The 16,100-nt window shown below is 43.4% G+C and overlaps 1 protein-coding gene across 1 annotated transcript in view; it reads left to right on the top strand.

Moving 5' to 3' along the window:
• The window catches only part of LOC308322928 (phospholipid-transporting ATPase ABCA1-like), a 130,525-nt gene that overhangs the window by 93,578 nt on the left and 20,847 nt on the right, over nt 1-16,100 (top strand). The window contains exons 32-39 of the mRNA XM_080774419.1: nt 1,376-1,408; nt 1,525-1,630; nt 2,028-2,102; nt 3,924-4,093; nt 6,316-6,493; nt 14,634-14,749; nt 14,941-15,085; nt 15,265-15,388. Of these exons, the coding sequence (XP_080630545.1) occupies nt 1,376-1,408; nt 1,525-1,630; nt 2,028-2,102; nt 3,924-4,093; nt 6,316-6,493; nt 14,634-14,749; nt 14,941-15,085; nt 15,265-15,388 (947 nt within the window). The remainder of the gene's footprint in view (nt 1-1,375; nt 1,409-1,524; nt 1,631-2,027; nt 2,103-3,923; nt 4,094-6,315; nt 6,494-14,633; nt 14,750-14,940; nt 15,086-15,264; nt 15,389-16,100) is intronic.

Raw genomic sequence — 16,100 nt, 5'->3', positions numbered from 1 at the left:
CCATATAAGGAGTCCCCAAAGCAGCTCCATATATGGGCACAAAAGCGTGACACAAGGACACCAGCTCCATATATGGGCACAAAGGGGGGACACACGGACACGGACACAGACAGACAGACAGACATGATCTGCTAGGTCTCATAGTAAGTGCTCACTGCATTCGCAAATAGACTGCCGAAGTCCTGACGTCTCTCCCTCATCCCCCTGGTTCTAAAGTCCTGACGTCACTCGCTCATCCCCTGGTTCTAAAGTCCTGACGTCACTCGCTCATCCCCTGGTTCTAATGTCCTGACGTCACTCGCTCATCCCCTGGTTCTGAAGTCCTGACGTCACTCGCTCATCCCCCTGGTTCTAAAGTCCTGACGTCACTCGCTCATCCCCTGGTTCTAAAGTCCTGACGTCACTCGCTCATCCCCTGGTTCTGAAGTCCTGACGTCACTCGCTCATCCCCTGGTTCTAAAGTCCTGACGTCACTCGCTCATCCCCTGGTTCTAAAGTCCTGACGTCACTCGCTCATCCCCTGGTTCTAAAGTCCTGACGTCACTCGCTCATCCCCTGGTTCTAAAGTCCTGACGTCACTCGCTCATCCCCTGGTTCTGAAGTCCTGACGTCACTCGCTCATCCCCCTGGTTCTAAAGTCCTGACGTCACTCGCTCATCCCCTGGTTCTAAAGTCCTGACGTCACTCGCTCATCCCCCTGGTTCTAAAGTCCTGACGTCACTCGCTCATCCTCCTGGTTCTAAAGTCCTGACGTCACTCGCTCATCCCCTGGTTCTGCCTGGTTCACGGAAGTAATTTATATGTGGACAATATCATGGGGCTCATCTTTAAATCGTTTCATATACGCGTTGTGGTCCATAGATGATTCATATCCAAATGAGTGAAACGGCCGGGATGACATGTTTATTTTTAACAGTTCTTATATGAGGCCTGTGGATGTGCGCCCTCTACCGATAATGACGTCAGACTTCGGTGCTCTATTCAGATAGCATATTGTGTAGACATAGTGTATATATAGCATATTGTATATTGTAGATAGCATATTGTATATTGTATATATAGCATATTGTGTAGACATAGCACTCTATAGTGTATCGCTCATAGTTTCATTGTACAGATATTCTACTGTTAAACGGATGTTAGGTTCTTAGCTTCTTGCTTATGATCCTAGATAACTATATCTATATGTACGTGATGTATCGCCATGTGTCGTTGTTGCTTACTGTACGTCTCTCTGGAATAAGAGCATCTGATAAATGATGTATTACTGTGTGTTGTTGTTGCTCACTGTAAATGGCTCTGCATTAATAAATGCCTACATTGTAAATCTGTCTTGATGAGGATCAACTAAACACCAATTATTTTCTCACCACAGTTTGAAGAACAAGGTCTGGGTCAATGAGTTCAGGTGGGTCTCTTTCTGTCTTTCTACTACCTCATTGTAGCATTTTATAGATGTCATTGATTGTCATTGATTTATTTATTTCTTTAAATCTGTTGTTTGCTTTTTTTTGGGCTGTGCAGATACGGAGGCTTCTCATTGGGCGCCAGGAGCACCCAGGTCCTCCCGCCAGCCAATGAGATTGATGATGCCATCAGGAGAGTCAGGAAGATATTTGAACTGCAGAAGGTTTGGAAGAAAACTGGTTTTTTTATGAATAATCATCCAGCGATGGTTTAGGATGAAATACCGTCTACCTGTCTGTCTGTACTGTCTGTCTGTACTGTCTGTACTGTACTGTCTGTCTTCTACTGTCCTGTCTGTACTCTGATGGTTTAGGATGTCTTCTACTGTCCTGTCTGTACTCTGATAATAATAATAATAATAATAATATTATTACTGTCCTTTCTGTACTCTGATGAAAAGGAAAGGAGTGAAAACTCATTCATACGGATTTACCTCCTTTGTTTTGAACAATGACCAGTAATGCAGAGAGAGACACATGTTTTATCACATGTCTAACATCTGTCTGTCTGTCTGTCTGTCTGTCTGTCTGTCTGTCTGTCTGTCTCTCTCTCTCTCTCAGGGTGCAGCCGCAGACAGGTTCCTGGACAGCCTGTCGACGTTCATCAACGGTCTGGACACCAAGAACAACGTCAAGGTGCAAAACTCTTTATAATCTAGTTTTAGTCCTAGTTTTAGTCCTAGTTTTAGTCCTGGGGATACAAGGTGAGGACGGTGACGAAAAGTGAGTCAGTGTTGTTTTCGTCGACTAAAACTAAGACGAAAAAAGGTCGTCGACTACCTTTTTTCACTGGCGAATACTAAATGGAAACTAAATGGAAACTAAATGGAAACTAAATGGAAACTAAATGGAAACTAAATGGAAACTAAATGGAAACTAAATGGAAACTAAGTGGAAACTAAATGGAAACTAAATGGAAACTAAATGGAAACTAAATGGAAACTAAATGAAAACTAAATGGAAACTAAATGGAAACTAAATGGAAACTAAATGGAAACTAAATGGAAACTAAATGAAAACTAAATGGAAACTAAATGGAAACTAAATGGAAACTAAATGGAAACTAAATGGAAACTAAATGGAAACTAAATGAAAACTAAATGGAAACTAAATGGAAACTAAATGGAAACTAAATGGAAACTAAATGGAAACTAAATGAAAACTAAATGAAAACTAAATGAAAACTAAATGGAAACTAAATGGAAACTAAATGGAAACTAAATGGAAACTAAATGGAAACTAAATGGAAACTAAATGGAAACTAAATGGAAACTAAATGGAAACTAAATGAAAACTAAATTAAAACTAAATGAAAACTAAATGAAAACTAAATGGAAACTAAATGGAAACTAAATGGAAACTAAATGGAAACTAAATGGAAACTAAACGGAAACTAAACGGAAACTAAACGGAAACTAAACGAAAACTAAATGAAAACTAAATGGAAACTAAATGGAAACTAAACTATGTAAATATAAAGTAAGACTAAATATACTGACAATTTCGTCAACGGATAAAAACTAGACAAAAAAGCTTGTAGATCTGCTATTTTCAGCAACCCGAGACCCGTTTCATAGATATTCATTACATCTGCACACGTTTTCATGTAGATCTACAAGCTCGTAGCACAGCACTACGAGGTTGTAGATCTGCTATTTTCTTAACAGATAACAGTTCTAAATAATGCTTAAAGTGGTTAAAAGCTAGGTGACACAGGTTTGTCTAACTGGGGTTAATGTATGTGGTCTTGCAGATCTAGTATTAACTCTCTGTGTGGTCTAGTAGATCTGGTATTAACTCTCTGTGTGGTCTAGTAGATCTGGTATTAACTCTCTGTGTGGTCTAGTAGATCTGGTATTAACTCTCTGTGTGGTCTAGTAGATCTGGTATTAACTCTCTGTGTGGTCTAGTAGATCTGGTATTAACTCTCTGTGTGGTCTAGTAGATCTGGTATTAACTCTCTGTGTGGTCTAGTAGATCTGGTATTAACTCTCTGTGTGGTCTAGTAGATCTGGTATTAACTCTTCGTGTGGTCTAGTAGATCTGGTATTAACTCTCTGTGTGGTCTAGTAGATCTGGTATTAACTCTCTGTGTGGTCTAGTAGATCTGGTATTAACTCTCTGTGTGGTCTAGTAGATCTGGTATTAACTCTCTGTGTGGTCTAGTAGATCTGGTATTAACTCTCTGTGTGGTCTAGTAGATCTGGTATTAACTCTCTGTGTGGTCTAGTAGATCTGGTATTAACTCTCTGTGTGGTCTAGTAGATCTGGTATTAACTCTCTGTGTGGTCTAGTAGATCTGGTATTAACTCTCTGTGTGGTCTAGTAGATCTGGTATTAACTCTCTGTGTGGTCTAGTAGATCTGGTATTAACTCTCTGTGTGGTCTAGTAGATCTGGTATTAACTCTCTGTGTGGTCTAGTAGATCTGGTATTAACTCTTCGTGTGGTCTTGCAGATCTGGTTCAACAACAAGGGCTGGCACAGCATGGGTTCGTTCATCAACGTGATGAACAACGGCATCCTCAGGGCCAACCTGCCCCCTGGTGTCGACCCCCGGAAGTACGGCATCAGCGTCTACAACCACCCACTCAACCTCACCAAGGAGCAGCTGTCGCAGGTCGCACTGTGAGTAGACCCCATTCTGACCTGAGATCAGATTCATACCAGGTTTCCACTGGACACACCAGGGGGGCAGTCAGACAGATATTTCGTGAAGCCACTAAGGAAATCGGGACATCCTGAAAGTTCATATAATGGCCTGTTGTGGCGCTGTCATTGGGCCCAAATAACCCATAGCCCCATAGAAGTCCATGTATTTGGGCCCAACTTCACCTAGACTGTATTACCTTAAAGGGACACTTCACCCTTTTTGCAAAAAAATATATGTTAATGACGTTTAGAAGCTTTAGAACACTTTCATGGGGGTCTTTATGTGTGTAATATGTGGTTTTAGATATTTTAGATTGTAGCAGTGAGCCTGTTGTCTCTGATGTCATGGACACTGGGCTCACTTCCTTCCTGGACTACATGTTGTCTCAGTAAGACAGCTCTCCCCCCCATCCACAAGGAGGAGCATTGCACCAAAGAATTATGGGAATTGTAGTCCAGGAAGGTAGTGAGACCAGTGTCCATGACATCAGAGACAACAGGCTCACTGCTACAATCTAAAATATCTAAAACCACATATTACACACATAAATACCCCCAGGAAAGTGATCTAAAGCTTCTAAACGTCATTAACATATATCTTTTTGCAAAAAGGGTGAAGTGTCCCTTTAATAAACATGGTCATGAATACTTTCTGCTTCCAGTCACTAGTTTAAAGTCTCATTTCTAATGTCATAATATTCTTTTTGGAAAATTATGGTCCCATTTATAAAAAAAATGACCATAAAGTCGCGTATGTTCTGAGGGGCGTGGCTACCGTTACAGTCTGTGATCGGGATCCCCCCACCCACTCGAGTCAAAATAAAAGTCCCGCCTCGTTGTCTGGGCCAGCCAATGGGCCAGCTGGGCCCAAACGGATCTAGAAAGATGGCGATTTATACAATTCAAGGACTGACAGGCTTCATTTTAGGTCCATATCAGACCCGGAGAACGCTTTGTCCACATTTCTTTACAGTCTATGGAGTAGACCCAATACCAAACGACTCGCCCCTTTACCAACTCGCCCCCGCAAAATGTTTAACCCATTCTGACCTGAGATCAGATTCATACGAGGTTTCCACTTGACACACACACTGGTCTGATGAACCCATTCTGACCTGAGATCAGATTCTAAAAATGTCAGTCGTTCTTCGATTTTTCAAAAATAGCAGACCTACAAGCTCGTAGCGCGCCACTCGGTGGCGCGCTATGAGCTTGTAGATCTGCTATTTTTCAATAGCTAAAGCATAACATAGTGCTAACACCAAAACGGGTTCCCGATCAGAATGGGTTAATGACAGTTAAAATAACAGTTCATTTAGTATTTCCCTCCCTCTCTGAAATCTGAAATTATCTTGTATACAGATGTATTTGATTGTTATAGTAGTAGAAAGAACAACATGTCACAGAGACGGTGACTGCTCGTTTAAGTTAATGTAGGACCTTCTAGCAGTTATTTTATTTTATTTTATTTTTTATTAATCACATTTCTTCCATGTAGCCCATGTCTGTCTGTCTGTCTGTCTGTCTGTCTGTCTGTCTGTGACAGTCTGTCTGTCTGTCTGTCTGTGACAGTCTGTCTGTCTGTCTGTCTGTCTGTCTGTCTGTCTGTCTGTCTGTCTGTCTGTCATGAATTGTTTTATCTGTACACACATGTTCATATTGCATTCTTTGTGTCATGTTTGCTGTTGTTTTCCATTTGGCTTGTTTTTAAACTCGAGAAGCGTTCGCCCCACTGACTTCTAATTCGACAGACGCGTTCCAAACCACCACAGGGAGTGAATTGCCCGGCCTGGAATCTGTGGCACACACACGGTTGTCCAGAAACACCACGAAAGGCTCTGGTCAGGCTCTGCCATTGGAGCTAATGAGACATTTCCAGCCTCTGCCTCAGCCAATTGATTGCCATGGCAACCCCACACTTGCCAATTGATTACTTGACCGGTCCACTTTTCACAGTCCGTTTGAGACGGATACAGAGATCTCCATGTGGGACACAGACGGACATGTTAAAAATGGGTGCTATGACAACAATGTGGCCCAAATGTTGGAATATAGTCTTTCAGAGCGAACGTTTTTAACTCAAATCTTTTCCTCTCCTCTCCTCTCCTCTCCTCTCCTCTCCTCTCCTCTCCTCTCCTCTCCTCTCCTCTCCTCTCCTCTCCTCTCCTCTCCTCTCCTCTCCTCTCCTCCCTCCACAGCATGACCACCTCGGTGGACGTGCTGGTGTCCATCTGCGTGATCTTCGCCATGTCCTTCGTCCCGGCCAGCTTCGTGGTCTTCCTCATCCAGGAGAGAGTGTCCAAGGCCAAGCACATGCAGTTCATCAGCGGAGTGCAGCCGCTGCTGTACTGGGTGGCCACCTTCATGTGGGACATGGTCAGTGGGGGTGCATACTTAGTTTAGACTAGTCATTAGTCAGACATGGGTTAATTAAGCAATAAGCCACGAGAGGTCTCAGGTTAGCGGGTATTTTACACTGGCTGGGGGTGTCTTCTACCTCCCAGCCAGTGTAAAATACCCGGTAAGCTGGGGGGCCTCTCGTGGCTTATTGCTTTTCTAAAACGGTTACAAACATTATAGCAATATTAACCTAATAAAACTATTACATTCACAAAAGTATCTACGCTTTGCGCCACCAGAGCGAGCGAGCCAGAGCCACAACACTTCCTTGTTTTGCTCCGCAAGTATAGACTATGTGACGGGAGAATAGCGCTTGATATCTTTACGGGGCTGCCTGGAGCCACACGTTCACAGTCATATGAGACGGGCAGTGCTTAGACGCCCGCACGGCATGTGTTTGTAAAGCAATGAAGCGCTCCCCTTCCCCAGTTCAGCTACAAGGCTGCAGGATGATACAAAGTGATTGAAGGAGTGGGTTATCGGTGGAATTTACACCGGTCACGTGACGGTAACCAGCCAATCAGAATGAAGTATTGGGACTACCCGTTTTAGAAGGTTATGTTTAGGTGCGCACGCTTTTCCGACACACCGAAGATCCGAAGCGGGGGGACATGCGATGCGATGCGAAAAAGCGATGGTCCGACATGCGCTGCTCCCGTGCTTGCGGTTAGGGTTAGGTTAGGATTGAGGTTTCGGATCAATAGTATGTCGGAACTAAAGCCTGAACCCGTGGGAGGTTAGGTCCCACGGGGTTTAGCACACCTAAACATAACCTTAACCCATGTCTACAACTACAACCTATCCTACTTAGTTTAGACAGTTTTTGGTTTAGACTAGTCATTGGTTAGACCAGTCATTAGTCCTATACAACTACAACCTATCTCAAACCCTCACCCTAAACCTAACCTCCCACAGGGGCAGCACACCCTAAACCTAACCTTAACCCATGTCTAACCAATGACTAGTCTAAACTAAGTATGCACCCCTTTGAGATAGGTTGTAGTTGTAGGACCAATGAATGGTCTAACCAATGACTGTCTAAACTAAGTACTGCACCCGGTCAGTGTCTTAACTACTGTTTATCTGGACCACATGGTCAGTGTCTAAGTACTGTTTATCTGGACCACATGGTCAGTGTCTAACTACTGTTTATCTGGACCACATGGTCAGTGTCTAAGTACTGTTTATCTGGACCACATGGTCAGTGTCTAAGTACTGTTTATCTGGACCACATGGTCAGTGTCTAAGTACTGTTTATCTGGACCACATGGTCAGTGTCTAAGTACTGTTTATCTGGACCACATGGTCAGTGTCTAAGTACTGTTTATCTGGACCACATGGTCAGTGTCTTAACTACTGGACATATAATTATATGTCCAAATGAACTCCATGTCCCATGGTGCATCATGTCCCCACGGTACAATGAGAACGAAGGAGCCAGCACCTCTCCATTGATGTACTTACTTCACCCTGAAAAAGTGTTGCTTTCATGGGTGACGCAAATAAATCAAGGAGATGACATTTATTGAGTGCTGCTGGCTGTTTTTCTTCTTCTCCTGTGTGGGAAACCAAGCATTAATTTGGCATCAAAGAACATCCTTGAATAGCCTCCTCTCTTATATGGGTTTCTCATCAACTACTCACTCATCTGAGTCTTGGCTGGCTTGTACACTTAGGTATAGTGTACAATGTGGTGTTTGTTCACGCGTTGTTTTATGATCCGTTTATTATAGCGATATCAAACTTTCATGAGCGCCTTGTGTAATTAATTTATAGGACGAGTATAACTGATTGGCACCAAATGTGTTAACCCATTCTGGGCGGGAACCCGTTTGGTTGTTAGCATTACGTTGTGCTTTAGCAGATCTACAAGCTCGTAGCGCGCCACCGAGTGGCGCGCTACGAGCTTGTGGGTCTGCTATTTTTGAAAAATCGAAGAACGACTGACGTAGAAGACATTTTTAGAATCTGATCTCAGGTCAGAATGGTAAACTGTCAGGATGTAGAAGACTTTTTTTTTATTAATCTGATCTCAGGTCAGAATGTGTTAATTGTCAGCTGGAAGGCTTTTCTGTAGTCATCAGTGTTGTTTTCGTCGACTAATCCTATGACCTTTTTTTTCACTGACGAAAAACTAAATGGAAACTAAGCCATGATGACTAAAACTAAGACTAAATATACTGTCGATTTTGTCAACAAATAAAAGGTAGACTAAAATGTTAGGAAGTGACTAGTGGACAAGAGATCCAGTATAAGTCAAAGACAAGTCATTTTACACTTTGTTACATGCTGAAAATAGCAGATCTACAAGCTCACAACACGTCGCATTGTGAATATTGTATATCTGCTATTTTCAGCAAGTGTAAAATCAAGTCATTACGATGGCATCAAGGCCCGCCAAAATACATTTTAGTCGACTAAATCACCTGTAGATTTAGTAGACTATTCAAGAGACTAAAATAGAAATCCATCCATCCATCTTCAACCGCTTATCCGTAGTCGGGTCGCGGGGGCAACAGCTCCAACAAAGTACTCCAGACTTCCCTCTCCAGAGCAACATTAGGGGGGATTCCGAGACGTTCCAAGGCCAGTGAAGCCCATCGCACACCGTCTGCGGCGCGGCGCGTTGTCGCGCGGCGCCGCCTGGAAAATAGAACTGTATTCTATCGGCGCGGCGCGACGCGGCGGACGGAGCCGGTGTGCGATAGGTTCATTGAAAATAATGGAGGCGGCCGTGTCCGCCGCGCGGCAGACACGGGCTTGTCTGCCGCGTGTGGTGGGCTTGAGTCGATGTGGTGGGCTTGAGTCGATGTGTTTCCTCCAACTGCGCCTTCGTCTGCCCCGGTGTCTCCTCCCAGTGGGACGTGGTCCTTGGTCTGCCAAAGAAAATCTAAAAACCTCAACAATTGTGTTTATGCTTACAGTGTAACTGCATAGTATTTTTTTGTTTACAGTGTAACTACATCGTTCCAGCCACTCTGGTCATCGTCATGCATGTATATGTTTTTACAGTGTAACTACATCGTTCCAGCCACTCTGGTCATCGTCATGTCTGTATTATGTTTTACAGTGTAACTACGTCGTTCCAGCCACTCTGGTCATCGTCATGCATGTATATGTTTTTACAGTGTAACTACATCGTTCCAGCCAATCTGGTCATCGTCATGTCTGTATTATGTTTTACAGTGTAACTACGTCGTTCCAGCCACTCTGGTCATCGTCATGACTGTATTATGTTTTACAGTGTAACTACATCGTTCCAGCCACTCTGGTCATCGTCATGACTGTATTATGTTTTACAGTGTAACTACATCGTTCCAGCCACTCTGGTCATCGTCATGTCTGTATTATGTTTTACAGTGTAACTACGTCGTTCCAGCCACTCTGGTCATCGTCATGACTGTATTATGTTTTACAGTGTAACTACATCGTTCCAGCCACTCTGGTCATCGTCATGTCTGTATTATGTTTTACAGTGTAACTACATCGTTCCAGCCACTCTGGTCATCGTCATGTCTGTATTATGTTTTACAGTGTAACTACATCGTTCCAGCCACTCTGGTCATCGTCATGACTGTATTATGTTTTACAGTGTAACTACATCGTTCCAGCCACTCTGGTCATCGTCATGACTGTATTATGTTTTACAGTGTAACTACATCGTTCCAGCCACTCTGGTCATCGTCATGTCTGTATTATGTTTTACAGTGTAACTACATCGTTCCAGCCACTCTGGTCATCGTCATGTCTGTATTATGTTTTACAGTGTAACTACATCGTTCCAGCCACTCTGGTCATCGTCATGACTGTATTATGTTTTACAGTGTAACTACATCGTTCCAGCCACTCTGGTCATCGTCATGACTGTATTATGTTTTACAGTGTAACTACATCGTTCCAGCCACTCTGGTCATCGTCATGTCTGTATTATGTTTTACAGTGTAACTACATCGTTCCAGCCACTCTGGTCATCGTCATGACTGTATTATGTTTTACAGTGTAACTACATCGTTCCAGCCACTCTGGTCATCGTCATGTCTGTATTATGTTTTACAGTGTAACTACATCGTTCCAGCCACTCTGGTCATCGTCATGACTGTATTATGTTTTACAGTGTAACTACATCGTTCCAGCCACTCTGGTCATCGTCATGACTGTATTATGTTTTACAGTGTAACTACATCGTTCCAGCCACTCTGGTCATCGTCATGACTGTATTATGTTTTACAGTGTAACTACATCGTTCCAGCCACTCTGGTCATCGTCATGACTGTATTATGTTTTACAGTGTAACTACATCGTTCCAGCCACTCTGGTCATCGTCATGTCTGTATTATGTTTTACAGTGTAACTACATCGTTCCAGCCACTCTGGTCATCGTCATGACTGTATTATGTTTTACAGTGTAACTACATCGTTCCAGCCACTCTGGTCATCGTCATGACTGTATTATGTTTTACAGTGTAACTACATCGTTCCAGCCACTCTGGTCATCGTCATGACTGTATTATGTTTTACAGTGTAACTACATCGTTCCAGCCACTCTGGTCATCGTCATGTCTGTATTATGTTTTACAGTGTAACTACATCGTTCCAGCCACTCTGGTCATCGTCATGTCTGTATTATGTTTTACAGTGTAACTACATCGTTCCAGCCACTCTGGTCATCGTCATGACTGTATTATGTTTTACAGTGTAACTACATCGTTCCAGCCACTCTGGTCATCGTCATGACTGTATTATGTTTTACAGTGTAACTACATCGTTCCAGCCACTCTGGTCATCGTCATGTCTGTATTATGTTTTACAGTGTAACTACATCGTTCCAGCCACTCTGGTCATCGTCATGACTGTATTATGTTTTACAGTGTAACTACATCGTTCCAGCCACTCTGGTCATCGTCATGTCTGTATTATGTTTTACAGTGTAACTACATCGTTCCAGCCACTCTGGTCATCGTCATGACTGTATTATGTTTTACAGTGTAACTACATCGTTCCAGCCACTCTGGTCATCGTCATGACTGTATTATGTTTTACAGTGTAACTACATCGTTCCAGCCACTCTGGTCATCGTCATGACTGTATTATGTTTTACAGTGTAACTACATCGTTCCAGCCACTCTGGTCATCGTCATGACTGTATTATGTTTTACAGTGTAACTACATCGTTCCAGCCACTCTGGTCATCGTCATGACTGTATTATGTTTTACAGTGTAACTACATCGTTCCAGCCACTCTGGTCATCGTCATGTCTGTATTATGTTTTACAGTGTAACTACATCGTTCCAGCCACTCTGGTCATCGTCATGTCTGTATTATGTTTTACAGTGTAACTACATCGTTCCAGCCACTCTGGTCATCGTCATGACTGTATTATGTTTTACAGTGTAACTACATCGTTCCAGCCACTCTGGTCATCGTCATGACTGTATTATGTTTTACAGTGTAACTACATCGTTCCAGCCACTCTGGTCATCGTCATGTCTGTATTATGTTTTACAGTGTAACTACATCGTTCCAGCCACTCTGGTCATCGTCATGACTGTATTATGTTTTACAGTGTAACTACATCGTTCCAGCCACTCTGGTCATCGTCATGTCTGTATTATGTTTTACAGTGTAACTACATCGTTCCAGCCACTCTGGTCATCGTCATGACTGTATTATGTTTTACAGTGTAACTACATCGTTCCAGCCACTCTGGTCATCGTCATGACTGTATTATGTTTTACAGTGTAACTACATCGTTCCAGCCACTCTGGTCATCGTCATGACTGTATTATGTTTTACAGTGTAACTACATCGTTCCAGCCACTCTGGTCATCGTCATGACTGTATTATGTTTTACAGTGTAACTACATCGTTCCAGCCACTCTGGTCATCGTCATGACTGTATTATGTTTTACAGTGTAACTACATCGTTCCAGCCACTCTGGTCATCGTCATGACTGTATTATGTTTTACAGTGTAACTACATCGTTCCAGCCACTCTGGTCATCGTCATGACTGTATTATGTTTTACAGTGTAACTACATCGTTCCAGCCACTCTGGTCATCGTCATGACTGTATTATGTTTTACAGTGTAACTACATCGTTCCAGCCACTCTGGTCATCGTCATGACTGTATTATGTTTTACAGTGTAACTACATCGTTCCAGCCACTCTGGTCATCGTCATGTCTGTATTATGTTTTACAGTGTAACTACATCGTTCCAGCCACTCTGGTCATCGTCATGTCTGTATTATGTTTTACAGTGTAACTACATCGTTCCAGCCACTCTGGTCATCGTCATGACTGTATTATGTTTTACAGTGTAACTACATCGTTCCAGCCACTCTGGTCATCGTCATGACTGTATTATGTTTTACAGTGTAACTACATCGTTCCAGCCACTCTGGTCATCGTCATGTCTGTATTATGTTTTACAGTGTAACTACATCGTTCCAGCCACTCTGGTCATCGTCATGACTGTATTATGTTTTACAGTGTAACTACATCGTTCCAGCCACTCTGGTCATCGTCATGTCTGTATTATGTTTTACAGTGTAACTACATCGTTCCAGCCACTCTGGTCATCGTCATGACTGTATTATGTTTTACAGTGTAACTACATCGTTCCAGCCACTCTGGTCATCGTCATGACTGTATTATGTTTTACAGTGTAACTACATCGTTCCAGCCACTCTGGTCATCGTCATGACTGTATTATGTTTTACAGTGTAACTACATCGTTCCAGCCACTCTGGTCATCGTCATGACTGTATTATGTTTTACAGTGTAACTACATCGTTCCAGCCACTCTGGTCATCGTCATGACTGTATTATGTTTTACAGTGTAACTACATCGTTCCAGCCACTCTGGTCATCGTCATGTCTGTATTATGTTTTACAGTGTAACTACATCGTTCCAGCCACTCTGGTCATCGTCATGACTGTATTATGTTTTACAGTGTAACTACATCGTTCCAGCCACTCTGGTCATCGTCATGACTGTATTATGTTTTACAGTGTAACTACATCGTTCCAGCCACTCTGGTCATCGTCATGTCTGTATTATGTTTTACAGTGTAACTACATCGTTCCAGCCACTCTGGTCATCGTCATGTCTGTATTATGTTTTACAGTGTAACTACATCGTTCCAGCCACTCTGGTCATCGTCATGACTGTATTATGTTTTACAGTGTAACTACATCGTTCCAGCCACTCTGGTCATCGTCATGACTGTATTATGTTTTACAGTGTAACTACATCGTTCCAGCCACTCTGGTCATCGTCATGACTGTATTATGTTTTACAGTGTAACTACATCGTTCCAGCCACTCTGGTCATCGTCATGTCTGTATTATGTTTTACAGTGTAACTACATCGTTCCAGCCACTCTGGTCATCGTCATGACTGTATTATGTTTTACAGTGTAACTACATCGTTCCAGCCACTCTGGTCATCGTCATGACTGTATTATGTTTTACAGTGTAACTACATCGTTCCAGCCACTCTGGTCATCGTCATGTCTGTATTATGTTTTACAGTGTAACTACATCGTTCCAGCCACTCTGGTCATCGTCATGTCTGTATTATGTTTTACAGTGTAACTACATCGTTCCAGCCACTCTGGTCATCGTCATGACTGTATTATGTTTTACAGTGTAACTACATCGTTCCAGCCACTCTGGTCATCGTCATGTCTGTATTATGTTTTACAGTGTAACTACATCGTTCCAGCCACTCTGGTCATCGTCATGACTGTATTATGTTTTACAGTGTAACTACATCGTTCCAGCCACTCTGGTCATCGTCATGACTGTATTATGTTTTACAGTGTAACTACATCGTTCCAGCCACTCTGGTCATCGTCATGACTGTATTATGTTTTACAGTGTAACTACATCGTTCCAGCCACTCTGGTCATCGTCATGACTGTATTATGTTTTACAGTGTAACTACATCGTTCCAGCCACTCTGGTCATCGTCATGACTGTATTATGTTTTACAGTGTAACTACATCGTTCCAGCCACTCTGGTCATCGTCATGTCTGTATTATGTTTTACAGTGTAACTACATCGTTCCAGCCACTCTGGTCATCGTCATGACTGTATTATGTTTTACAGTGTAACTACATCGTTCCAGCCACTCTGGTCATCGTGATCTTCATGTGTTTCCAACAACAAGCCTACGTCTCTTCAACCAACCTGCCTGTCCTCGCTCTGCTGCTGCTGCTGTATGGGTGAGGCACGCACGGACACACACACGCACACACACACACACACACACACACGCGCGCGCGCGCATGCACGCAGTGGCGTGCACAGTCTCTCTCTCTCTCTCTCTCTCTCTCTCTCTCTCTCTCTCTCTCTCTCTCTCTCTCTCTCTCTCTCTCTCTCTCTCACTATGTCAATGTCTCTCTCCCTCCCCCAGCTGGTCCATAACCCCTCTGATGTACCCGGCCTCCTTCCTGTTCGACGTGCCCAGCACGGCCTACGTGGTTCTGACCAGCGTCAACATCCTGATCGGGATCAACGGGAGCATCTCCACCTTCGTCCTGGAGCTGTTCAACAGCAACGTCAGTTCCTCTCCTCTCCTCTCCTCTCCTCTCCTCTCCTCTCCTCTCCTCTCCTCTCCTCTCCTCTCCTCTCTCCCCTCCCCTCCCAGTAGTGTGTTTTAACTCTTGGTGTTTTCAGTAGTGTGTTTTAACTCTTGGTGTTTTCAGTAGTGTGTTTTAACTCTTGGTTTGTTCTGCAGGAGATCGGAGGAATCAACGACGTGTTGAAGAACGTCTTCCTGATCTTTCCTCACTTCTGTCTGGGCCGCGGTCTCATCGACATGGTGAAGAACCAGGCCATGGCCGATGCCCTGGAGCGCTTTGGTAAGAAATATATATAGAAATATATAGAACCAGACCAGTGGATCCAGTGAGGATAAGGGATGTAACCAGTGGATCCAGTGAGGATAAGGGGTGTAACCAGTGGATCCAGTGAGGATAAGGGGTGTAAGCAGTGGATCCAGTGAGGATAAGGGGTGTAACCAGTGGATCCAGTGAGGATAAGGGGTGTAACCATTAGATCCAGTGAGGATAAGGGGTGTAAGCAGTGGATCCAGTGAGGATAAGGGGTGTAACCATTAGATCCAGTGAGGATAAGGGGTGTAACCATTAGATCCAGTGAGGATAAGGGGTGTAACCAGTGGATCCAGTGAGGATAAGGGGTGTAACCATTAGATCCAGTGAGGATAAGGGGTGTAACCATTAGATCCAGTGAGGATAAGGGGTGTAACCATTAGATCCAGTGAGGATAAGGGGTGTAACCAGTGGATCCAGTGAGGATAAGGGGTGTAACCATTAGATCCAGTGAGGATAAGGGGTGTAACCATTAGATCCAGTGAGGATAAGGGGTGTAACCAGTGGATCCAGTGAGGATAAGGGGTGTAACCATTAGATCCAGTGAGGATAAGGGGTGTAACCAGTGGATCCAGTGAGGATAAGGGGTGTAACCAGTGGATCCAGTGAGGATAAGGGGTGTAACCAGTGGATCCAGTGAGGATAAGGGGTGTAAGCATTAGATCCAGTGAGGATAAGGGGT

This window comes from Protomyctophum bolini (genome assembly GCF_963924005.1).
Source record: "Protomyctophum bolini genome assembly, chromosome: 10".
NCBI lineage: Eukaryota > Metazoa > Chordata > Actinopteri > Myctophiformes > Myctophidae > Protomyctophum > Protomyctophum bolini.
This window is presented reverse-complemented; position numbering and strand designations above follow the sequence as displayed.